We start from the raw sequence: 25,729 nt of genomic DNA, 5'->3' as shown, positions 1-25,729 counted from the left end.
CAACTATGGGGGGAAAATTCACCTCTCTCTCTGACTTCTCAAACCCTGGCCTGGCCTGCTTGAGCTGTTTCGCAAGCGTTCCTGAAAGTTTTGCGATGTTGCGCCTCTGGGCTTAGAAACTCTATGCATATGTAACGGATGTGAAACGGCTAGCTAGTTTGCGGTGTTGCGCTAAATAGCGTTTCAATCGGTGACGTCACTTGCTCTGAGACCTTGAAGTCGTGGTTCCCCTTGCTCTGCAAGGGCCACGGCTTTTGTGGAGCGATGGGTAACGATGCTTCGTGGGTGACTGTTGTTGATGTGTGCAGAGGGTCCCTGGTTCGCGCCCGGGTATGGGCGAGGGGACGGTCTAAAGTTATACTGTTACACATAGACCCATAGAAGAGGCCATTTTCAAGAAATATAAATGTTCTGACTCTGGGTCAAGGCTGTATTTCTGATTGCAGAATCCTGAGGGAACATACTTGCTGAAAATATACTGGCAAAAATGGCCCGTTTGTCTCACACTTTTGCATTTGACCTCAGACTTCGACCACAGACTTAAAAAAAAAAATGGTTTCATTGACTTCTCTTTGACCTGCAATATTGGAGCTCCGAGTTTAACAATTTCACCGTACCCTGGGATTACATCTGCGACCCTGTGCATGTGACTAATACATTAATCTATCAATTCAATTCAAGGGCTTTAGGCCGAGGTAGTTGAACAAATTCACGTTTGTTCTTTGTTATAGAGCCCAAAAGATTGTAGAAGTAGATTATCTCTGCTTTGGATATTTGACTCATTTTGTTGTTTGTTTAGTGTGTTCCAATTTTCCCAGAAGTGGTTAGATTATATGGATTATTCAATTACATTGAACTGATTTCTGATCTGATCTGCTCTTCCTTCTTTTTTGTGTCTACACAAGCTACACAAAAAAACACTAAAACTGGACAGTTTTATCTCCATCTCTTCATTCAAAGACTCAATCATGGACACTCTTACTGATAGTTGTGGCTGCTTTGCATGATGTATTGTTGTCTCTACCTTCTTGCCCTTTGTGCTGTTGTCTATGGCCAATCATGTTTGTACCGTGTTGTGCTGCTACCATGTTGTGTTGCTACCATATTGTGTTGTCATGTGTTGCTGCCATGACATGTTGTTGTGTTAGGTATCTCTTTATGAGGAGTCTCTGTTGTTGTAATGTGTGTTTTAGCCTATATTCAATTTTTTTTTAATTATTATTATTTTTTATCCCAGCTCCCGTCCCCACATGAGGTCTTTTGCCTTTTGGTAGGCCGTCATTGTAAATAAGAATTTGATTTGTTCTTAACTGACTTGCCTAGTTAAATAAATGTTAAATACAAATAAATACATAGGTATTGTTGAAGTGCCACACTCAAGATGGCGGATTTTTCATTCCAATGTTGGCTACGCAAGGACGTGAGGAGCCTCGCAAGTGTCAAAGTTGTGTTGACAGTAGTAGTAGCAGCAGCAGCAGCAGGAACTGTCAGGGCGAGGTAGCTAACATCACGAGCCGAATGGAGTAATTATCGAGTTATATTTCAAGAAAACCAAACCCCCACCACATTCCTTATAACACCGTAAACCTCCAACGAAGCCATGGCAGAGGACTCGAGTGCTCAAACTTGGTCCATCAACAAGGACGACTATGTACTCAACGAGGTGATTGGTGAGTATGTCGCTAGGTTAGCTAGCGTGCTAACCTCTTAGCTAGCTTTAACGCAAGACAGCTATTTAGCTAACCTTAACTTACAGCTGGTTAACTAACGTTAAACCTAGCTACAGCTAACCAACCTTATTTTTGACAGCTAACTAGGCTATTATATATAACTAACTTAAGCATCTGTTTCTCTTTTCGTTCATAGGTTGCTAGCTAGCTAATTAGCTACCTTGTTAGCTCCTTTTTTCCCCACCAGATGCTAACTTAAATCACTAGCCTAGTAGCTAACGTCGTTAGCTACAGTAGCTAGCTATGTCGGGCAGCATAGTTGAAGTATGGAGGTGGGTGGTGCCTTCGCTGAAAGAAGACATGATGGGGCTTAGTGAGTCACTCATACCTTTGTGGTAGCAAGGAGTTGCTATTATTCAGGCTTTTCTTTTTGTGATATGGACCGCGTTATGTTTGTTATTCTTCCCGTACAATGCATAAGACATGTAGCTAGCTAACGTTATATGCATAATATAGTTTAGTAGTTGACGTTTGAGACCTCACACTTACTACATTTAGTCCTTTTTTAAGACTCTCTCTGTATCTCACTAGCTAATCACTTTTGATACAAATGGCAAAAAGACACATGTCAAACAACCTTCCTGCAATATTTGTTTGTAGTAAATCTGAAGAATAGTTCATTTTTGTTGTAGTTTTCTGGTATCTTGCCAAGTACCTAAACTCCTCCAGGAATGATCTGCAGACTAGTGGTTTTTCAATGAACCTCCAACTATTTCAGATCATTGTCTCAATACTTAAAAAAAAAAAAGTACATTCTTAAACCCTTAACGTGTACGCATGTCTTTGTTTGCTGAAATTCATACTTTTTAATACATTTTTTTATCATCTTATTTTGTCTTCCTCTTGGTTTGTCCCTGCAAGTGGTGCCCTGGCTTCCCTTTTGGATGTGTGCTACAATGTAATTCTTACCCCCTTTGTTTCATCTTCAGGGAGTGGTGCCACTGGCTTCCCTCTTGGATGTGTGTTACATTGTAATTCTTCCCCTTTCGTTTCCTCTTCAGGGAGTGGTGCCACGGCCGTGGTGCAGGCGGCCTACTGTGAGCCCAGGAAGGAGAGGGTGGCCATTAAACGCATCAACCTGGAGAAGTGTCAGACCAGCATGGACGAGCTCCTGGTAACCCAACCAGAGAGAGCACAATTTATTTCAGGAGTTGACAATATAGCAATCAATACGGTCTAATCAATACTAGCTAATCATTTGACATGGCCTATTATGGTCTCTGGTATAGCTTAGCTGTAATGTGGGCCTGTGAAAGATGAGAGTACAGCAGCAGGAACACGCACATCCACGTACACAAACGCACGTACGCAAATGCACGTACACACACACAGGCTGTCAGTGTAAATCAGATGAGCTCAGGCCAGCAGCTGGACAGACACCAACACAGCATTTTTCAGCCCTTTTTGCATAACAGCCATTAGCCCCCGGATCTACTCTGCCCTGTCTTGGCAACTCAATCAAGTTTGTCTTGGGGATTATGCCAATAGTGACATAGCATAACTAGAACGGAAAAAGGCACAGTGATTTGACTTCAGCCATCATGGCACATTGACTTGAATATGTTTGTCCAAGTATTTCTATGGTAGTGACAACCTAGGTCACTCCTCACTCAGTCTTCCCTATTGGGGGGCCTGCTCTGTCATGTGAGCAGTCAGGTTCACAACAAGCAGAACAGCTGTGGAGATGTAGCCTTCCTCTAGAGACTGATATTCAATCAGCAAATCAACCCCTTAAACTCTTGTGTAAATCGGACTAGGATTGGTTAAGCATAAGCAATATGGAGAAATTTCCACTTGGCCTGTACAGAATAGAAATATGTTACTGCGTTGTTGGAGTCAAGACTCAAACTCTTTACTCTACAATGTGCTGAGCCATTGAAGCTCATTCATTCTGTTTCTTTCTCTCTCTCTCTCCTTGCAGAAAGAGATCCAGGCCATGTCCCAGTGCCACCACCCCAACATTGTGTCCTACTATACGTCTTTCGTAGTGAAGGACGAGCTGTGGCTGGTGATGCGACTCCTCAGTGGTGGTGGGTATTGCTTTAGGGACGGTACCAGGCAAGGAATTAGTGGAGCATAAATACCACTTATGTAGCTCTTTACTTGGTGGCGGCACGCCTTGCATAAAGTGTTGATTAGAGGAAACGCTGCAGTCTGCTTAGCAATACTATAACAGAGGCGGTTGTTGGTTGTCTTCCATCCCTACTGTAATCACCTGATTCAACAAATCATCGAGCAGGGCTAGAGCAAAACCCTGCTCTCCAGGAGCTGGTTGGCCACCCCTGCGCCTGCCCACATCGAAACACACTTCAGCCCTACCAGACTCTATAAGCCCCAGCTGTTAGTCCTCCAGCAGTTAATACAGGGCTGAAGCAAAACCCTGCACGTCTAGTAGCTCTCTAGGAGGATGGTTAGCTTGGTTCATCTCCATCCCAGCTTCCTGACTACCAGGCACTATAGGTCCCTGTCTGGAGGAAGCAGGGCCCTGAGCAGCAGCTTCTCTCCAGCTGTGGCTTTGGCTCTCAGCCTGCTGCGGTACTCTCTATCCTCCTGGCATGCATTAACAATGTCAAGAGATCGAGGGATAGGGCTCTAAGCTGTCACAGACATTTCATTACAAGCCAAGGTAAAACATAGCAGTAATAAAGTTCAGAGCCCTAGTTCAAACACCGCTCTATCGCTGCACCGAACTGAAACATGTCACTAACTAATAGTAGCCTGGTCTTCAGCTATTCAAGAGATACTTCAGCTAACTAATAGTAGCCTGGTCTTCAGCTATTCAAGATCTACTTCAGCTAACTAATAGTAGCTTGGTCTTCAGCTATTCAAGATCTACTTCAGCTAACTAATAGTAGCTTGGTCTTCAGCTATTCAAGAGATACTTCAGCTAACTAATAGTAGCCTGGTCTTCAGCTATTCAAGATCTACTTCAGCTAACTAATAGTAGCCTGGTCTTCAGCTATTCAAGATCTACTTCAGCTAACTAATAGTAGCCTGGTCCTTTTGTCACTCTGTCAGGCTCAGTACTGGACATCATTAAACACATCATATCTCGTGGGGAACATAAGTCTGGGGTTCTGGATGAGTCGTCCATAGCCACCATCCTCAAAGAGGTTCTAGAAGGACTGGAGTACCTGCATAAGAACGGGCAGATCCACAGGTCAGGACACATTTTATTTTGTTTACCTTCAACTTAAATTCAACTTGTACTTTAGCATTGATTTTGACTTTTATTTTTTTCTTCTTCCACTGACCACAGTCAAATTATAGGTGTGCATGTTGGAGTTGTCAGATTCAAAAATTGGCACACTTCCTTATTTTTACTCTCTCATTCATTCATTGTCATTAATTTATGAACCAAACTACTAACTCCTTTTTTTTTTTTTTTTTTAGATCTACTCTGGCGAAGCCACATTGTTCGGCTTCGTTGGGCTTTCACATTGTCCCATATTGATCAATATTTTATAGAGGGCTTTATGCATTGTTAAAGAGGTTTGTTTTATGTCACAGTTTCTCTCCCCAGGAAGCACTACAGTGTTGTACATCTAAACAACAAGCCACAGACACACAGAATATTGACTCCTCTTCACTAATATGCGCTGCTCAGCATGTTTGGCTCAGATTTACAACCGTTAAGTCCTGATAAGTAAAAAAGGGGGGGATTGAGTTGTTGAAACAGTAAGCACTTAACTACAGGGCACTTATTGTGAGCTATTAAAAAGAGCTAACTGTTCACAGCTAAAACAAGCCACATACACACTGGATAATGAGTCCTCTTTGGTCGTGTGACCAACATGCCTGTGTTTGTAGCAGTAGCCCTCTATTAGAGAGAACCTTTTATATACACTAAGCTACTACTTGTCATTCCCTGGCATTTGCATGTAGTTAGGTTTCATATACAGGTTACTCCAGGTAAATACTGGTTTGTCTGGTTTCTTCCATTCACAGGGATCTAAAGGCCGGAAATATTCTTCTCGGTGACGATGGCTCAGTGCAAATCGCAGGTATAGTCACATGTCCTAAAACCTTAACTGCCTTTTTCTTATAGATTTATGCTGTTAAAGTATTAAGTGGTGTGTGTGTGTGTGTGTTTCTTTTACCACTGCAAATTCTATAAAATTTGTGCTGGGGTTTCCCCGAACTCATTCCTCTGGACCCCAAGAGGTGCATGTTTTAGTTTAGTTTCCCTCTAGCACTACACCGCTGATTCAACTACTAATCATCAAGCTTCGATTAGCTTTGTAGTGTTAGGGCAAAAAAACAAAACATGGACCCCTTGAGGTCCCGAGGACGGAGTTTCTCTCTCACCGCTCTTCACCCCCCCCCCCCCCCCTCTGTCTCTCCCAGACTTTGGTGTGAGTGCCTTCTTAGCGGCTGGAGGAGACATGACCAGGACCAAGGTCAGGAAGACGTTTGTTGGGACACCATGTTGGATGGCCCCAGAGGTCATGGAGCAGGTGGGGGGGGGCTATCCTCTTTCTCTCACTTTGTCTCTCTCTATGTCTCTAAGATATCTTACCATTATCCTTCATGTCTCCTCAGGTCAGAGGTTATGACTACAAAGCAGATATCTGGAGTTTTGGGATCACAGCCATTGAGCTGGCTACAGGAGCTGCACCATATCACAAATATCCACCCATGAAGGTGATTTTCTACTTGGAGAGATAGAAGGAGTGTGATCTTTATCCTCTGACTTCCTGTCAACCAGTTGCTAAGCAGACTATCCTGGCTAAATAAATAGGCGTTGTACGTTTTGAGGCTGCTAGTAACCTGATGTTGTGTTGTAGGTGCTGAGGCTGATAGTAACCTGATGTTGTGTTGTAGGTGCTGAGGCTGGTAGTAACCTGATGTTGTGTTGTAGGTGCTGAGGCTGATAGTAACCTGATGTTGTGTTGTAGGTTCTGAGGCTGATAGTAACCTGATGTTGTGTTGTAGGTGCTGAGGCTGATAGTAACCTGATGTTGTGTTGTTGGTGCTGAGGCTGATAGTAACCTGATGTTGTGTTGTTGGTGCTGAGGCTGATAGTAACCTGATGTTGTGTTGTTGGTGCTGAGGCTGATAGTAACCTGATGTTGTGTTGTTGGTGCTGAGGCTGATAGTAACCTGATATTGTGTTGTAGGTGCTGAGGCTGGTTACCATCAAGCTGTTGGTGTGTATGGATGTTTGGGTACTGTTGCTAATAGTAACCTGATGTTGTGTGTCTGTATATCTGTAGGTGCTGATGCTGACCCTGCAGAATGACCCTCCCTGCTTGGAGACGGGTATCCAGGACAAGGAGATGGTGAAGAAGTATGGCAAGTCCTTCAGGAAGATGATCTCACTCTGTCTACAGAAAGAGCCTGAGAAAAGGTGACTATCCCAAACACTCAACAATACAATGTATCCCATTTAACAGATGCTTTTATCCAAAGTGACTTAAAGAACATGTGGAACAAGAACATACCTGTGTACTACGTCATGAACATTTTTTAAATGGTGATTTCCATGCCTGGCAAAATGGAGGCAACATGATCAAATCCTAGAAAAAGTTTAGGAAAAGTCATAAATGTATTTAATAATTTATGTTAATGTCATTTATTTATACCCCCCCCCCAAAAAAAATCCACGTAATAGCTAGGGTTGGAATGACACTTCTTCACCTGCATGTATGCTAAAGGAGTGGTCTGTTTCTCAAGGAGAGACAGTCCGACATTACAGCGTGATGTAGGCCTAGCCTATAAACTATGGTAGAGAAGACTGACTAGATAGCCAATTCAAAACATATCTTGTACCCTCCTAGGTAACTGTTTAGCTATTATTAAGCGTAGAGGCGGCAGGTAGCCTAGTGGTTAGAGCGTAGAGGCGGCAGGTAGCCTAGTGGTTAGAGCGTAGAGGCGGCAGGTAGCCTAGTGGTTAGAGTGTAGAGGCGGCAGGTAGCCTAGTGGTTAGAGTGTAGAGGCGGCAGGTAGCCTAGTGGTTAGAGTGTAGAGGTGGCAGGGTAGACTAGTGGTTAGAGTGTAGAGGCGGCGGGTAGCCTAGTGGTTAGAGCGTAGAGGCGGCAGGTAGCCTAGTGGTTAGAGCGTAGAGGCGGCAGGTAGCCTAGTGGTTAGAGCGTAGAGGCGGCAGGTAGCCTAGTGGTTAGAGCGTAGAGGCGGCAGGTAGCCTAGTGGTTAGAGCGTAGAGGCGGCAGGTAGCCTAGTGGTTAGAGCGTAGAGGCGGCAGGTAGCCTAGTGGTTAGAGCGTAGAGGCGGCAGGTAGCCTAGTGGTTAGAGCGTAGAGGCGGCAGGTAGCCTAGTGGTTAGAGCGTAGAGGCGGCAGGGTAGCCTAGTGGTTAGAGCGTAGAGGCGGCAGGGTAGCCTAGTGGTTAGAGCGTAGAGGCGGCAGGGTAGCCTAGTGGTTAGAGCGTAGAGGCGGCAGGGTAGCCTAGTGGTTAGAGCGTAGAGGCGGCAGGGTAGCCTAGTGGTTAGAGCGTAGAGGCGGCAGGGTAGCCTAGTGGTTAGAGCGTAGAGGCGGCAGGGTAGCCTAGTGGTTAGAGCGTAGAGGCGGCAGGGTAGCCTAGTGGTTAGAGCGTAGAGGCGGCAGGGTAGCCTAGTGGTTAGAGCGTAGAGGCGGCAGGGTAGCCTAGTGGTTAGAGCGTAGAGGCGGCAGGGTAGCCTAGTGGTTAGAGCGTAGAGGCGGCAGGGTAGCCTAGTGGTTAGAGCGTAGAGGCGGCAGGGTAGCCTAGTGGTTAGAGCGTAGAGGCGGCAGGGTAGCCTAGTGGTTAGAGCGTAGAGGCGGCAGGGTAGCCTAGTGGTTAGAGCGTAGAGGCGGCAGGGTAGCCTAGTGGTTAGAGCGTAGAGGCGGCAGGGTAGCCTAGTGGTTAGAGCGTAGAGGCGGCAGGGTAGCCTAGTGGTTAGAGCGTAGAGGCGGCAGGGTAGCCTAGTGGTTAGAGCGTAGAGGCGGCAGGGTAGCCTAGTGGTTAGAGCGTAGAGGCGGCGGGTAGCCTAGTGGTTAGAGCGTAGAGGCGGCGGGTAGCCTAGTGGTTAGAGCGTAGAGGCGGCAGGGTAGCCTAGTGGTTAGAGCGTAGAGGCGGCAGGGTAGCCTAGTGGTTAGAGCGTAGAGGCGGCAGGGTAGCCTAGTGGTTAGAGCGTAGAGGCGGCAGGGTAGCCTAGTGGTTAGAGCGTAGAGGCGGCAGGGTAGCCTAGTGGTTAGAGCGTAGAGGCGGCAGGGTAGCCTAGTGGTTAGAGCGTAGAGGCGGCAGGGTAGCCTAGTGGTTAGAGCGTAGAGGCGGCAGGGTAGCCTAGTGGTTAGAGCGTAGAGGCGGCAGGGTAGCCTAGTGGTTAGAGCGTAGAGGCGGCAGGGTAGCCTAGTGGTTAGAGCGTAGAGGCGGCAGGGTAGCCTAGTGGTTAGAGCGTAGAGGCGGCAGGGTAGCCTAGTGGTTAGAGCGTAGAGGCGGCAGGGTAGCCTAGTGGTTAGAGCGTAGAGGCGGCAGGGTAGCCTAGTGGTTAGAGCGTAGAGGCGGCAGGGTAGCCTAGTGGTTAGAGCGTAGAGGCGGCAGGGTAGCCTAGTGGTTAGAGCGTAGAGGCGGCAGGGTAGCCTAGTGGTTAGAGCGTAGAGGCGGCAGGGTAGCCTAGTGGTTAGAGCGTAGGGGCGGCAGGGTAGCCTAGTGGTTAGAGCGTAGGGGCGGCAGGGTAGCCTAGTGGTTAGAGCGTAGGGGCGGCAGGGTAGCCTAGTGGTTAGAGCGTAGGGGCGGCAGGGTAGCCTAGTGGTTAGAGCGTAGGGGCGGCAGGGTAGCCTAGTGGTTAGAGCGTAGGGGCGGCAGGGTAGCCTAGTGGTTAGAGCGTAGGGGCGGCAGGGTAGCCTAGTGGTTAGAGCGTCGGGGCGGCAGGGTAGCCTAGTGGTTAGAGCGTCGGGTCAGTAACTGAAAGGTTTCTAGATCGAATCCCCGAGCTGACAATCTGTCGTTCTGCCCCTGAACAAGGCAGTTAACCCACTGTTCCTAGGCCATTAGTGTCAATAAGAATTTGTTCTTAACTGACTAGTTTAAATAAAGGTTAAATAAAAATTGCAAATAGGCCTATACAAAGTTGATTAACTTTTTAAAAACAATTGATAATGATTCATTTCAACTATTTTTGACAGAACTAATGATTCACTTCAACATTGTATTAGTTGGGATTTGGTTCATTTACGGTGAATTGAAACAATATTACAGCCTTTGGGATTATGTGGCTTGAACTAGTTTTGTAGATACAGTACTGTCAGTTGATTTGATAGAATGTAGATACGGTACTGCCAGTTGATTTGATAGAATGTAGATACGGTACTGTCAGTTGATTTGATAGAATGTAGATACGGTACTGCCAGTTGATTTGATAGAATGTAGATACGGTACTGCCAGTTGATTTGATAGAATGTAGATACGGTACTGTCAGTTGATTTGATAGAATGTAGATACGGTACTGCCAGTTGATTTGATAGAATGTAGATACGGTACTGCCAGTTGATTTGATAGAATGTAGATACGGTACTGCCAGTTGATTTGATAGAATGTAGATACGGTACTGTCAGTTGATTTGATAGAATGTAGATACGGTACTGCCAGTTGATTTGATAGAATGTAGATACGGTACTGCCAGTTGATTTGATAGAATGTAGATACGGTACTGTCAGTTGATTTGATAGAATGTAGATACGGTACTGCCAGTTGATTTGATAGAATGTAGATACGGTACTGTCAGTTGATTTGATAGAATGTAGATACCGTACTGCCAGTTGATTTGATAGAATGTAGATACCGTACTGTCAGTTGATTTGATAGAATGTAGATACGGTACTGCCAGTTGATTTGATAGAATGTAGATACCGTACTGCCAGTTGATTTGATAGAATGTAGATACGGTACTGCCAGTTGATTTGATAGAATGTAGATACGGTACTGTCAGTTGATTTGATAGAATGTAGATACCGTACTGCCAGTTGATTTGATAGAATGTAGATACCGTACTGCCAGTTGATTTGATAGAATGTAGATACAGTACTGTCAGTTGATTTGATAGAATGTAGATACGGTACTGCCAGTTGATTTGATAGAATGTAGATACGGTACTGTCAGTTGATTTGATAGAATGTAGATACGGTACTGTCAGTTGATTTGATAGAATGTAGATACGGTACTGCCAGTTGATTTGATAGAATGTAGATACGGTACTGTCAGTTGATTTGATAGAATGTAGATACGGTACTGTCAGTTGATTTGATAGAATGTAGATACCGTACTGCCAGTTGATTTGATAGAATGTAGATACGGTACTGCCAGTTGATTTGATAGAATGTAGATACGGTACTGCCAGTTGATTTGATAGAATGTAGATACGGTACTGTCAGTTGATTTGATAGAATGTAGATACGGTACTGTCAGTTGATTTGATAGAATGTAGATACGGTACTGCCAGTTGATTTGATAGAATGTAGATACGGTACTGCCAGTTGATTTGATAGAATGTAGATACCGTACTGCCAGTTGATTTGATAGAATGTAGATACCGTACTGCCAGTTGATTTGATAGAATGTAGATACGGTACTGCCAGTTGATTTGATAGAATGTAGATACCGTACTGCCAGTTGATTTGATAGAATGTAGATACCGTACTGCCAGTTGATTTGATAGAATGTAGATACGGTACTGCCAGTTGATTTGATAGAATGTAGATACCGTACTGCCAGTTGATTTGATAGAATGTAGATACGGTACTGCCAGTTGATTTGATAGAATGTAGATACCGTACTGCCAGTTGATTTGATAGAATGTAGATACGGTACTGCCAGTTGATTTGATAGAATGTAGATACGGTACTGCCAGTTGATTTGATAGAATGTAGATACGGTACTGCCAGTTGATTTGATAGAATGTAGATACGGTACTGCCAGTTGATTTGATAGAATGTAGATACGGTACTGCCAGTTGATTTGATAGAATGTAGATACGGTACTGCCAGTTGATTTGATAGAATGTAGATACGGTACTGCCAGTTGATTTGATAGAATGTAGATACCGTACTGCCAGTTGATTTGATAGAATGTAGATACGGTACTGCCAGTTGATTTGATAGAATGTAGATACGGTACTGCCAGTTGATTTGATAGAATGTAGATACCGTACTGCCAGTTGATTTGATAGAATGTAGATACCGTACTGCCAGTTGATTTGATAGAATGTAGATACCGTACTGCCAGTTGATTTGATAGAATGTAGATACCGTACTGTCAGTTGATTTGATAGAATGTAGATACGGTACTGCCAGTTGATTTGTTAGAATGTAGATACCGTACTGCCAGTTGATTTGATAGAATGTAGATACGGTACTGCCAGTTGATTTGATAGAATGTAGATACGGTACTGTCAGTTGATTTGATAGAATGTAGATACGGTACTGCCAGTTGATTTGTTAGAATGTAGATACCGTACTGCCAGTTGATTTGATAGAATGTAGATACGGTACTGCCAGTTGATTTGATAGAATGTAGATACGGTACTGTCAGTTGATTTGATAGAATGTAGATACGGTACTGTCAGTTGATTTGATAGAATGTAGATACGGTACTGCCAGTTGATTTGTTAGAATGTAGATACCGTACTGCCAGTTGATTTGATAGAATGTAGATACGGTACTGCCAGTTGATTTGATAGAATGTAGATACGGTACTGCCAGTTGATTTGATAGAATGTAGATACGGTACTGCCAGTTGATTTGATAGAATGTAGATACGGTACTGCCAGTTGATTTGATAGAATGTAGATACCGTACTGCCAGTTGATTTGATAGAATGTAGATACGGTACTGCCAGTTGATTTGATAGAATGTAGATACCGTACTGCCAGTTGATTTGATAGAATGTAGATACCGTACTGCCAGTTGATTTGATAGAATGTAGATACGGTACTGCCAGTTGATTTGATAGAATGTAGATACCGTACTGCCAGTTGATTTGATAGAATGTAGATACGGTACTGCCAGTTGATTTGATAGAATGTAGATACCGTACTGCCAGTTGATTTGATAGAATGTAGATACAGTACTGCCAGTTGATTTGATAGAATGTAGATACGGTACTGCCAGTTGATTTGATAGAATGTAGATACGGTACTGCCAGTTGATTTGATAGAATGTAGATACGGTACTGCCAGTTGATTTGATAGAATGTAGATACGGTACTGCCAGTTGATTTGATAGAATGTAGATACCGTACTGTCAGTTGATTTGATAGAATGTAGATACGGTACTGCCAGTTGATTTGATAGAATGTAGATACGGTACTGCCAGTTGATTTGATAGAATGTAGATACGGTACTGCCAGTTGATTTGATAGAATGTAGATACGGTACTGCCAGTTGATTTGATAGAATGTAGATACGGTACTGCCAGTTGATTTGGGCTAGTCAGCCTGCAAAGTAAACACTTTCAAGGTAGCTAAGATAAATATTTCCTGAAGAAAATGTGTGGGTTTGCTTCAGCTGAATAAAAAATATTTGTAGCCCGCCATAGCCACTTGATCTTTGATATATTGAATGAGCCAATTATTTCAAAAGGTATAAAAGGTATTTGATTGTAATGTTGAAATGTTTTACATCAAGAGTGGTCAACCATCCTCTGGGAGAGCTAATGAAATGTTTTACATCAAGAGTGGTCAACCATCCTCTGGGAGAGCTAATGAAATGTTTTATATCAAGAGTGGTCAACCATCCTCTGCGAGAGCTAATGAAATGTTTTACATCAAGAGTGGTCAACCATCCTCTGGGAGAGCTAATGAAATGTTTTACATCAAGAGTGGTCAAGCATCCTCTGGGAGAGCTAATGAAATGTTTTACATCAAGAGTGGTCAAGCATCCTCTGGGAGAGCTAATGGAATTTTACATCAAGAGTGGTCAACCATCCTCTGGGAGAGCTAATGAAATGTTTTACATCAAGAGTGGTCAACCATCCTCTGGGAGAGCTAATGAAATGTTTTACATCAAGAGTGGTCAACCATCCTCTGGGAGAGCTAATGAAATGTTTTACATCAAGAGTGGTCAACCATCCTCTGGGAGAGCTAATGAAATGTTTTACATCAAGAGTGGTCAACCATCCTCTGGGAGAGCTAATGAAATGTTTTACATCAAGAGTGGTCAACCATCCTCTGGGAGAGCTAATGAAATGTTTTACATCAAGAGTGGTCAACCATCCTCTGGGAGAGCTAATGGAATTTTACATCAAGAGTGGTCAACCATCCTCTGGGAGAGCTAATGAAATGTTTTACATCAAGAGTGGTCAACCATCCTCTGGGAGAGCTAATGGAATTTTACATCAAGAGTGGTCAACCATCCTCTGGGAGAGCTAATGGAATTTTACATCAAGAGTGGTCAACCATCCTCTGGGAGAGCTAATGAAATGTTTTACATCAAGAGTGGTCAACCATCCTCCGGGAGAGCTAATGGGTGCAGGCTTGTATTCCAGTCCCCAGCAATGATCTGCTCAACTGCACCTTTATCAACTGTCTCTGATGTGTTTGAGCCAGGTTTGATCAAAAGCCTGCACATCCAGTATCTCTCCAGACTGGGGGTTGACCATGTGTTTTTAATACAGTTGTCTAACAGATATTCTACTTTTTTATTTATTTTTTTTATTTACCTTTATTTAACTAGGCAAGTCAGTTAAGAACAAATTCAAATTAGGGACGGCAGGGTAGCCTAGTTGATTTGGACTAGTAACCGGAAGGTTGCAAGGTACAAATCTGTCGTTCGTTCTGCCCCTGAACAGGCAGTTAACCCACTGTTCCTAGGCCGTCATTGAAAATAATAATTAGTTTCTTAACTGACTTGCCTAGTTAAATAAAGGTTAAAAAAAAAAAAAAATTCAATGACGGCTCTGGGACTTTGTTGGGGTTATTAAGTCTCTTGCTCAACAACATGTTATGGATGATACATGTTATCAGAGAGAAGCCTCCCAGTGTCGATACCACATTACACACATTATTTATATGTACGTAGAGATGCCGTCAATTGTTGGTAATGGAAATTTAGTTCAAAGTAATGGAGAAGTCATGACATTGCACAGCCAGTTTATACATTTTTTTTTGTATGTAACCCCAGTGGGAATTAAACCCACAAAACCCGACGTTGCTGGCTCAAGTCTAACCAACTGAGCCCACAAAGGACCACTGACTTGGGAAGGGTATAGTACAGGGGGTATTCCTGGAGAGCTTTCCCAGTTCAGACTTCTAACCAATGTGTTTACTAATCAGATGTGTTAACAACAGGTTTGCTGGCTCCTGCTATTAGTAAACTAATTCCATCGTGACACCATTTCTCCCAAGTTACCATTTGTCCTTTGTGTGGTGCACCAGAAAGACGATACTCCTATTAGTCATCCAGTCTTATTCTGGGTCTCAACCATTCTCAATCCCATTTTCTAGTTGAGTGGGTTCTCTTACCTCATCTGATGTCCTTCCTGTCCTGCAGTGCTAAAGCACATTGTGTGCTGTTCATGTCCTGCAGTAGTGAAGCACGTTGTGTGTTGTCTTTCAGACCAACTGCTGCTGAGCTGCTGAAACACAAATTCTTCACGAAAGCAAAGGTAAAGGCCACATATATCTATAGGGGACAGGAACATTTACAAGATGCATGCTGTTAACAGAGGGGGGGGGGGATAATACAAACCATGTTGTCGTCCATGTGCTTTTTAATCTCTGTCTGCCTCTGTCTCGCAGAATAATGAATACTTGGAAGAGAAGCTGCTTCAGAAGGGTCCATCGATAGGAGACCGATCCAAACGGGTACGACAACAACCCCTTGATGTGTATAGTGGACTCCACATGACGCTCAGATCTGCTGTACTCAATTGCTGTTCTATATTAACGTTGTGTAATTTTTGCATCCCCCTGTACAGCCCCCCCCCCCCCCCCCCCGTTATGTCACTAGTGGAGGTAGTGGTATGCATAGAGGAATTTGTACATACAGTACCAGTCACACCTACCCAACCCTACCCAAGGTTTTTATTTTATTTTTACTATTGTCTACATTGTAGAATAATAGTTTTGACATCAAAACTATGAGATAACACATGTGGAATCATGTTGTCATCAAGGCAAAAAGACTGGCTACTTTGAAGAATCTAAAATATATTTTTATATATTTGTTGGTAATACTTTTTTTTTTTGGTTACAACATGATTCCATACGTGTTAATTCATAGTTTTGATGTCTTCACTATTATTCTACAATGTAGAAAATAGTAAAAAAATATTTAAAAAAATAAGATAAACCCTGTAATGAGTAGGTGTGTGTCAACTTTTGACGGGCACTGAAGCTTCAGTGTGAAACATCAAGCTCTGTTGCCATATGCACTACATAGACGTTATCAAACACTACATAGACGCTATCATACACTACATAGACGCTATCATACACTACATAGACGCTATCATACACTACATAGACGCTATCATACACTACATAGACGCTATCATACACTACATAGACGCTATCATACACTACATAGACGCTATCATACACTACATAGTGTCTATCATACACTACATAGACGCTATCAAACACTACATAGTGTCTATCATACACTACATAGACGCTATCATACACTACATAGACGCTATCATACACTACATAGACGCTATCATACACTACATAGACGCTATCAAACACTACATAGTGTCTATCATACACTACATAGACGCTATCATACACTACATAGACGCTATCATACACTACATAGACGCTATCATACACTACATAGACGCTATCATACACTACATAGACGCTATCATACACTACATAGACGCTATCATACACTACATAGACGCTATCATACACTACATAGACGCTATCATACACTACATAGACGCTATCATACACTACATAGACGCTATCATACACTACATAGACGCTATCATACACTACATAGACGCTATCATACACTACATAGACGCTATCATACACTACATAGACGCTATCATACACTACATAGACGCTATCATACACTACATAGACGCTATCATACACTACATAGACGCTATCAAACACTACATAGACGCTATCAAACACTACATAGACGCTATCATACACAGACGCTATCATACACAGACGCTATCATACACTACATAGTGTCTATCATACACTACATAGTGTCTATCATACACTACATAGTGTCTATCATACACTACATAGTGTCTATCATACACTACATAGTGTCTATCATACACTACATAGTGTCTATCATACACTACATAGACGCTATCATGCACTACATAGATGCTACAGGGGGAAATATATTAGTTATTCAAGTTTCCAGGGATTAATATTAGTGTGAGCTAAAAGGTTTATGTTTTAGATGGATTTAAAAAAATATTTTACCTTTTATTTAACTAGACAAGTCAGTTTACAATGACAGCCTAGGAACAGTGGGTTGTTCAGTAGCAGAACAACAGAGTTTTTACCTTGTCAGCTCGGGGATTCGATCCAGCAACCTTTCGGTTACTGACCCAACGCTCTAACCACTAGACTACCTGCCGCCCCTTGTGTAATGGAGTGTTTGTTTCACTGTATGATCCTAACAAGAAAGACAGTTTGTCAGCTGAGTACTTAGCCATTTATAATATCCTTGTAGCCTATAATGTATCTAAAAAAAAGCATTAGTCTCTGTGTGCAGGAGCTTAACCCGACAACCAGTCTGTGTCCAATCTGCTCAGTGCTTGTGCTGCGGGCTGGGCAGGCCTGTGTAGTTTCAGAATAAGGAAGTGTGTGCTGTAACGTAGAGCACATCTTGTTTCAGCAACACTAGCTAACACACGGGACCTGAAACGTGGGCAGTCATGCAGACGGTGAGCATTACATCACAAACTAAGACTAGGGTTTGCGTTAGTAGTCTCGGCTTTTATATTTTATTTCACCTTTATTTAACCAGGTAGGCTAGTTGAACAAGTTTCTAATTTACAACCGCAACCTGGCCAAGATAAAGCAAAGCAGTGCGACACAAACAACAACAACAACAAGAGTTACACATTGGAATAAACAAACACAGTCAATAATATAGTACATTTTTTTCCCCTCCTATGTATAGTGTGTGCAAATGAGGCTTACTGTATAGGAGGAGGGAAATGGTCCACAATGGGTTTGTTTGGTTTGCCTGTTTTTATGTGGTGAGGTCGAGGGAATGGTCACCTGTTTTTGTTTAGTTTTTTTTCCTCAAAATGCCATGCTGAAGACTTAGTGTGTTACTGTGCGTGTGTGGTGACATTAATGCAGGTGCGTCGCGTGCCTGGTTCCAGTGGTCGTCTCCATAAGACCGAGGACGGGGAGTGGGAGTGGAGTGATGATGAGTTGGACATGGAGAGTGAAGAGGGCCAGGCTGCTGTGGCAGCTCTACGGGTGAGACTACCTTACCCCTCGCTAGCCTGACCTGGCTTTAAATACTAGCCCAAATACTTACAGGGATGTTTACCCCCGGACACTGATTGTTCAGCCTAGTCCTGGGCTACAAAGTTTCCTCAATGGAGATTCTTTATCTGAAGTAGTTTTTTTTTAGTCTAGGACTAGGGTTAATCTGTGTCCGGGGAACCGCCCCTTAGGGTTTTCTCTAGCCTGCCCGGAGTGGGTTGTGCTTTTGATACTATTCTATTGGTGTCATTGTTCCTTGGCAAGCTCAATCAAGCCCAGGTAAAGTATTTCAAAATGATTTGAACTCGTATTTGAACCCAGGTCTCCAAGCTGTAGCCTTACTATAGCCCTGTAGTGGTTCAATACCACCTGGGACTCAATCAACTAAATCAATCAATCAGATGTTCAATCAAACCTGTTACTGTGTGGTGGGGGGATATATATTATATATATATATATATATATATATAATGAATTGTGTGTTCTTCTGATGTCTGTTAATCTTTGTCGTATTCCATTCTAGTCTCCCAGAGTGAAAGATGGCTGCATCGAGGTAAGCCCTGGTGTTGGTATGAAATCAGAACACCTCAAACTTGTTTTCTATCTTCTTTGCTGAAACAATAGGGGCTTTTAGTTGTGCATGAAATTTGCTTGAAATTTGAATTAGAAGAATTATTGCCAAATGCCTTTTTATCAAAGTCTCTCTTTTATCTGCCCCCCCCCCCCCCCAAAAAAAAAAAACATGTGTATGTTAAATGTAGTTGATGATGTAACACTTTACTGAAGGCATACAGGTATAATGCACTATGGCGTGTTCATAATGCATTATAAGACTTGTCATAAGTATCTACAGCCACGTTCACACTGCACTGAGCTGACAGTCTCCTTACTCCTTGGGTTAAGTGAATGCAGTGTGAAAAGGCCTTTTTCCATTTTAAATCATTTAGCTGATGCTCTTATCCAGAGCATTCATCTTAAGGTAACTAGGTAAGATGACCACATTCGCATTTAAATGGTTATTGAATCTCTTCCTGATACAGTAGGAGTTTATCTTTCTCTGGTTCTCCTCAGATTTTCCCTCCAGAGGATGGTTCGCCCAGTCTGCTCCGTCCAGGAGGGGCAGGGCAGGACAAGGACAAGCCAGACGAGGCCACCCTGATCCAGGGGGACGTTCCAGCCCAGGACCCCGCTGCCGCCTCCACCACCAAAGTCCCCATCAGCCTGGTGTTGAGGTTGAGGTATGTATCATTTGGTGCAGGGGTCTTCAACCCCTGGTCTATGGACTGATGCTGGTCCATGAGGATGTTACTGACCAGTTCCTCCGATGCTTCACTGATATGACAGTGATTCAGTCCGGTCCCCAAGTGCTAGTTTTAATTTGTGGTCCTCCAGGGTGTCTGTCCCTGGAACACATTGGAGGGAGGGCCGTAGCTTGTCTGTCCCTGGAACACATTGGAGGGAGGGCCGTAGCTTGTCTGTCCCTGGAACACATTGGAGGGAGGGCCGTAGCTTGTCTGTCCCTGGAACACATTGGAGGGAGGGCCGTAGCTTGTCTGTCCCTGGAACACATTGGAGGGAGGGCCGTAGCTTGTCTGTCCCTGGAACACATTGGAGGGAGGGCCGTAGCTTGTCTGTCCCTGGAACACATTGGAGGGAGGGCCGTAGCTTGTCTGTCCCTGGAATGCATTGTTTTTAGAAAAACGGACCTAGTGGATGTTTCCCATGCTTTTTCTATTATAACACGCAGTTATGTCTCATACCTTAACGTTCTAATAACCAATTCTAACTTTCCTCTCCCAGAAACTTGAAGAAAGAACTGAATGACATCCGTTTTGAGTTTATGCCTGGAAGAGGTAGGTGTTTTGTGTTTGTTTTAAAAAAAAATTTTTTTTAAACATCACCAGGTTGTATTCTGATCTTATGTTGAACCAGAGTCAAGAGGGGGACGTTGTCTTTTTTTTATTATACGCTTGTGTCAACAATCCTCTCTCTTGCTTTCTCTCGATTCAATTCTAGGCGCTTTATTGGCATGGGAAACATATGTTTACATTGCCAAAGCAAGTGAGATGGATAATAAAGCCAAAGTTAAATAAACAAAAAATGAACTGTAAACATTACTCTGTCTCTCTCTCTCTGTCTCTCTGTCTCTCTCTCTCTGTCTCTCTGTCTCTCTCTCTGTCTCTCTCTCTCTGTCTCTCTCTCTCTGTCTCTCTCTCTGTCTCTGTCTCTCTCTCTCTCTCTCTCTCTCTCTGTCTCTCTCTCTCTCTCTCTGTCTCTCTCAGACTCAGCTGATGGAGTTTCTCAGGAGTTAGTTTCAGCAGGACTGGTGGATGGAAAAGACTTAGTGGTCGGTGAGTGAGAAACTTAGGATAAGTCATACAAAGGCCACCATTGTTCAGAGTTTCGGGCAGAGATGGCTGAAATGATGGCGTTTTCTCAATGACTCCTCAGTAACTCCTGCTTTCATCTTCTGCGTTCTTTCCAGTTGCTGCCAATTTGCAGAAGATTGTTGATGATCCTCTAAACAATAAAAATGTCACTTTCAAACTGGTAAGTTTGCTAAACCCTCCATTGTCCTATTGAAATAACTCTATACCCTGTGCAACAGCCTATGAGGACGGATGCACTGAGAATAAAATAATGTTTTTTTTCCGTTCTCCTTTTCTCCTCTCAGGCATCTGGCATAGATGAGTCCGAGATCCCTGATGATGTCAAGCTGATGGGTTTCGCTCAGCTCAGCATCAGTTAACTCAAACGGTCTTTCATCAAAGAACAACAACAACAACAGTATTGTGGAGCAGCGTAGTTCTAATTTCCAAGACGCCACTACTGCCAAGGAGAAGAGGCTACGTTTGTCAACCTGTAGGGTTCTTTTCTTTACTGAACTCTGCTGTGTTAGTTAAAATGGACGGGCTATGAGAACGGGACCAGCGCAACAGTAAAACAACAACAAGTTAGAACAGGAAATCACATTATGAAAGAGTTTTATAGCAGGACCGATCCACAACGTGTATCTGGGAGGGAGGACGACGACGTCGCAATCAACGATGTCATCATCGACTTATAATTATTATTTTTTAAATGAATAAACAAACAAACAAACCATTTTCTTAGTTAGTGTTGTACAATCCAAAAGCATTATATAATACAATGTAACTGCTGCCAGTTCTGGAAGTGGTAACAACAACATAAATGCCTTTTTATCGACCGTGCCACTGAACCAACTGAGTGTTGTGTGTGTAGAGGCCTCCACTATTGGATGACATACTGTATACTGCCTCTCAAATGGACACCTATTACCTACATCGTGCACTATTTATGGGCCTCGGTCAAAAGTAGTGCACTATGTAGGGAACCGGGGGGGGGGCATTTGGGACGTGGACATGGTATTAGGCAGTGTAAAGGGGGGGGGGGGGGTCTTAGTAAGGATCTATTACAGTGTGGATCTATGTAGTAGAGGGATTGAATGGCTTGAGTTCACTTGATAATATGATTGATATTAAACTGTATGGGCCCTTAGTCACACACAGTTTAAACCCCTTATTACACCATGACTAGCCAGTTTTCTCATGGCATTTCTCTTCGTGTATATCATAACATAGGTTGACGTAAGCTTTCTTAGCTGTCTCATACGCTTTCTTGAGTGTATCTGTTGGTTATAACCTCTCATAGGGGTATCATAAGTTGACATCAGCTGTTATAACCTCTCATTGCTGTATCATTAGTTCAGGTTACCCCAGACAGACAGACCTCGTTGCTCTAACGTGGAAGGGGGTCTGTTCAGAAGGGAGAAATGTTACAGGACATAGTGAAAAGTTCAGATGTAAAAAAAAAAAAAAAAAAAATTGTATAGTGTAGAACAGATAGGATTGCCTGTCATATAGATTCAGGAGTCGGTGTCTGCTCTATTCATTACATTTCTACATGCAAACCTTCTGGACCGTGAATCCAGTGTTTTAATACGTGAAGGTAAAACAATACCTTACTGAGACCTTGATAATTATGGTCTTGGGAGTGACTATGCAACTTTGTCTCTGTAATGTCCAGTACCAGCGGTTCACTATGGCCACTCGACCGCTGTTCCCTCGCTAGCTAGCTGCCATCACTATGGCAACTGGACCGCTGTTCCCTCGCTAGCTAGCTGTCATCACTATGGCAACTGGACCGCTGTTCCCTCGCTAGCTAGTTGTCATCACTATGGCAACTGGACCGCTGTTCCCTCGCTAGCTAGCTGTCATCACTATGGCCACTCGACCGCTGTTCCCTCCCTAGCTAGCTGCCATCACTATGGCAACTGGACCGCTGTTCCCTCGCTAGCTAGCTGCCATCACTATGACCGCTGTTCTCTCGCTAGCTAGCTGTCATCACTATGGCAACTGGACCGCTATTCTCTCGCTAGCTAGCTGTCATCACTATGGCCACTGGACCGCTGTTCTCTCACTAGCTAGCTGTCATCATTATGTCTCTTCTATCAATAGCTAACTATCTGTCATTATGTCTCTTATCTCACTAGCTAGCTGTCATCAAGGCCACTGGACCTCTGTACTCTCACTAGCTAGCTAGCCGTCATTATGTCTCTATAGACATTAATGTCTGTTCCGTCATCGTAAATGGACAAAATAATTTGTGTCGTCCAATCCATCCACTCACCTGAAAGTCACCGACTGTAACCACTCCCACTTTACATTGTATGTTGGTTGGTTGGCAGTGTTGGACAAGCTACTATGAAAATATAGTTTACCAATTACTTTACGCTGGAAGAAGTTAAGCTATACTAAAGTTACCCTTAAAGAAAACACAGCTTAACAAAAGTTACTTAGGAGAAAGTAGTTTACTACAAACTTTGTGAAAAACATCTGAATCTAAAATGGCAAACCTACAAATTTAAACAAAAAAGTTTAAGAATTAGGCAGGTCTGATTCTGAAAAAGAAAGCATATTCATGCCTACTTAACACATTTAACTTGTTGCAAAAAAAATATATATAATAGTGTGTAGTTCCAGTATTTAGCTACAACGCTACTGAAAACACTACCAAGATTTGAATTTAATTAAACTACCGGCAAGCTACTGCAAAATGTAATTAAATGACTGGTTGAACTAAAATTTGAAAATGTAGTTCACAACTCCTTAACATGGTTGGTTGGTGTGTGTGATGTGCATTTGCTGGTTCAGGTACTGTTTGTAATTTGGTCTATTTAGCAGATGATGTATTTCAAAAAGGTACGTACATTTTTATAATGGGAACTGATGATGGATGCCACACCATGCACTGTCAGTCACACGCCCTCCCAAAGGTATGTTTGTGAGTAGGAGGCAAAGCAAAACACTGACTGTTTCTGGAGTACATTTCTAAGACGGAAGAAAGGCTCTTATTGTATATATGATTACGTCAGAAAAATAACTGGTATACTTGATCAGCTCACCCAGTCTATAAGTTAAAATAATTAAACTACAGCGAGTTGTTTTTTTTTGTTTTTTTCCTTTTGTATCGAGTTTTCCCACTGTTGGCCTTCTGTTAGATATTGATCACTAATTCCAAGTTATGTTGCTAATCATGCCACATCTGATTTGCTAAATTGGCACCTTTTAAAAAAATATATTATTATTAACATAGCTGCGTATTTTATTTCAAAAGGCTTGTGATCTGGCTGACATTCTATGATTTTGTTGTCATGGTGATATTTTAATATGCAATTTGTATTTTTCGAATCACTGAAACCGTTCCAATTTAGAATTGGTTTCCTGTAGTAAGTCTCACAAACTGGAAGGATGTTCCTCAACAAATGTAAATGTAGGTCTAGCTAACAAACACAGCAAAATGACAACTGACACTTTTCCCACGAGTGTGTGATATGCTGCTTTCAGACTGAGCAATAATGTTTAAGAAAGTTAGCCTGGGTGCCAGTTTCTTTGTGCCATCATCCCAAATCCCTGTCACTCATTGTCATGGAAAACAATGCAATTGGCAAGAGAATAAACAGATTTGCGACACCCAGGCTAGAAGAAAGTGTGAGCTGATAGCAAAATGTCTCTTTCCCCTCTGTATTGTGATACCAATTGGAAAGCCACTGTTGTCAGGTAGATATCTGTCACAAGGCAAACTCTTTTGAATGATGAGTATTTATTATAACACTCACTTGGAAATTAATGAACTTTATGATTTTTTTTTTTGTATTTTTTGGGGGGGGGGGGGGGGAGTTGGTTTTACTTGAAACCAATGCATATATTTTCAATGTTGTGTATCGTCACAAAACGTGCACGTGATCAAAATCAAGTGTGTTGATTATTTGACAAATGTTATTTGTGAAACCTTTTTAGAAATTAAATTCCAAAACTTGATGTCATTAATTAAAAGCCCTTTGCAGAATCAATGTTGTAAATGTGTGGTTAAAAGAAAATTGCCATCACACACAAACATGAAAAAATAAAAAATCTTGTCAACTATTATTTCTAAAAACTGGTGACTAGGCAAATAAAATCACATTATTTGAATCAAGTCCCAAGAGTTTTTATTTAATTTTTTAAAATATAAATGCATTGCCAAGAACCTGCATAAAACAATGCGACTCTGGGTCAAGGCACAACGGTAGCCTGCGTCCCTCTGTTGCTAACCTAACGCTTCCTTCCCTGCGCTTTCCTTTGCGCTATAAACACGTGACCGCCTGCTTGACAACATATAAACCGGTTTGCGCAAAGGATCCAATTAATTGGCAACATTTCAAACTGTGGATAAATTTGTACCAGAATCTCAATCCGTTACACTTTTTTTTTCTTGATCATGTGACCTGACCTGAAACTAGTTACACACTGTAACTGGTTTTCAGTCTGGTCACAAGGGCAGGAAGATCTACTGGCCCTTGCAAGCATAGCCAGATAATAGTTTCAGTTACATTGATGCTACAGAGGTTTTGTAAAGTTTCAGCCAGTAGTTTTGAAAGTAGTCTAGCTAAACCACGATTGTGTAGAATGGCATCCATTTTGTATCATGTGTTACAAATTTGTACAGTGCCTTGCGAAAGTATTCACATGAATACTTTCATGAACTTGCATGAATGAAATATTTGAAGGGTTAAATGTAAGGATTTGTGTGTCTTTCTTGACCAGGAGAAGACTACAGATGGTGTACTAGGCAGGTCAGGAGGGGAAAGGATCATTTGATGGTATGAGTCAAACTGTTGGAGAAGAGACTTAGTACACTAGTTAATGACTTGTTCCTCAAACAGAATGATAGACAATGACAATTATATTTCTAACAAACAAAAAGGAATGAGAATTTAAAAAATAAGAAGTGAGATTTGAAACCATAAGATGTTATTATGCTTTTAATTCATTGTTGGTGTTCTTATGTGTTCGTATCTATTTCCCTGTAGGAATGTGGTCATCTTGAACAATGCAAGCGATCTGAAAGTGGTTGAACTCCCACAGTATCATCCAAACTTCAAACCGTGTGGAGGCTTTTAATATCACAACTTTGGCAGCGATTATAGCCTCGAGTCTTCTTGGGTATGACACTACATGCTTGGCACACCTGTATTTGGGGAGTTTCTCCCAGTCTTTTCTGCAGAACCTCAAGTTGGATGGGGAGCGTCGCTGAACCCGATGTTCAAGT

At 42.6% G+C, this 25,729-nt stretch overlaps 1 protein-coding gene across 1 annotated transcript; it reads left to right on the top strand.

Annotated features, from left to right (window-relative positions):
• Positions 1-1,364: 1,364 nt before the first annotated feature.
• LOC109875278 (serine/threonine-protein kinase OSR1-like) lies at positions 1,365-24,612 on the top strand. Its single transcript, XM_020467568.2, has 17 exons — positions 1,365-1,670; positions 2,732-2,844; positions 3,652-3,760; positions 4,749-4,890; positions 5,679-5,734; positions 6,078-6,187; positions 6,273-6,374; positions 6,947-7,080; positions 15,255-15,303; positions 15,437-15,502; positions 17,987-18,109; positions 18,642-18,671; positions 19,190-19,356; positions 19,919-19,971; positions 20,401-20,469; positions 20,604-20,668; positions 20,793-24,612. The coding sequence occupies exons 1-17, from the start codon at positions 1,601-1,603 to the stop codon at positions 20,865-20,867; spliced, it is 1,533 nt and encodes a 510-aa protein (XP_020323157.2). The 5' UTR covers positions 1,365-1,600; the 3' UTR covers positions 20,868-24,612.
• Positions 24,613-25,729: the final 1,117 nt, after the last annotated feature.

The sequence above is a fragment of the Oncorhynchus kisutch genome, linkage group LG30, assembly GCF_002021735.2.
Source record: "Oncorhynchus kisutch isolate 150728-3 linkage group LG30, Okis_V2, whole genome shotgun sequence".
NCBI lineage: Eukaryota > Metazoa > Chordata > Actinopteri > Salmoniformes > Salmonidae > Oncorhynchus > Oncorhynchus kisutch.
Note: the sequence above shows the minus strand (reverse complement) of the source record. Positions and strands in the feature narration are given on the sequence as shown.

What these genes read in the sequence shown, in the direction of transcription:
- LOC109875278 (XM_020467568.2), top strand. Translation starts at nt 1,601, where the DNA reads ATGGCAGAGGACTCGAGTGCTCAAACTTGGTCCATCAACAAGGACGAC. An exon ending in TGAGTTTATGCCTGGAAGAG is followed by an intron (nt 19,972 to 20,400) that starts GTAGGTGTTTTG and finishes TGTCTCTCTCAG; the next exon opens with ACTCAGCTGATGGAGTTTCT. An exon ending in TGGAAAAGACTTAGTGGTCG is followed by an intron (nt 20,470 to 20,603) that starts GTGAGTGAGAAA and finishes CGTTCTTTCCAG; the next exon opens with TTGCTGCCAATTTGCAGAAG.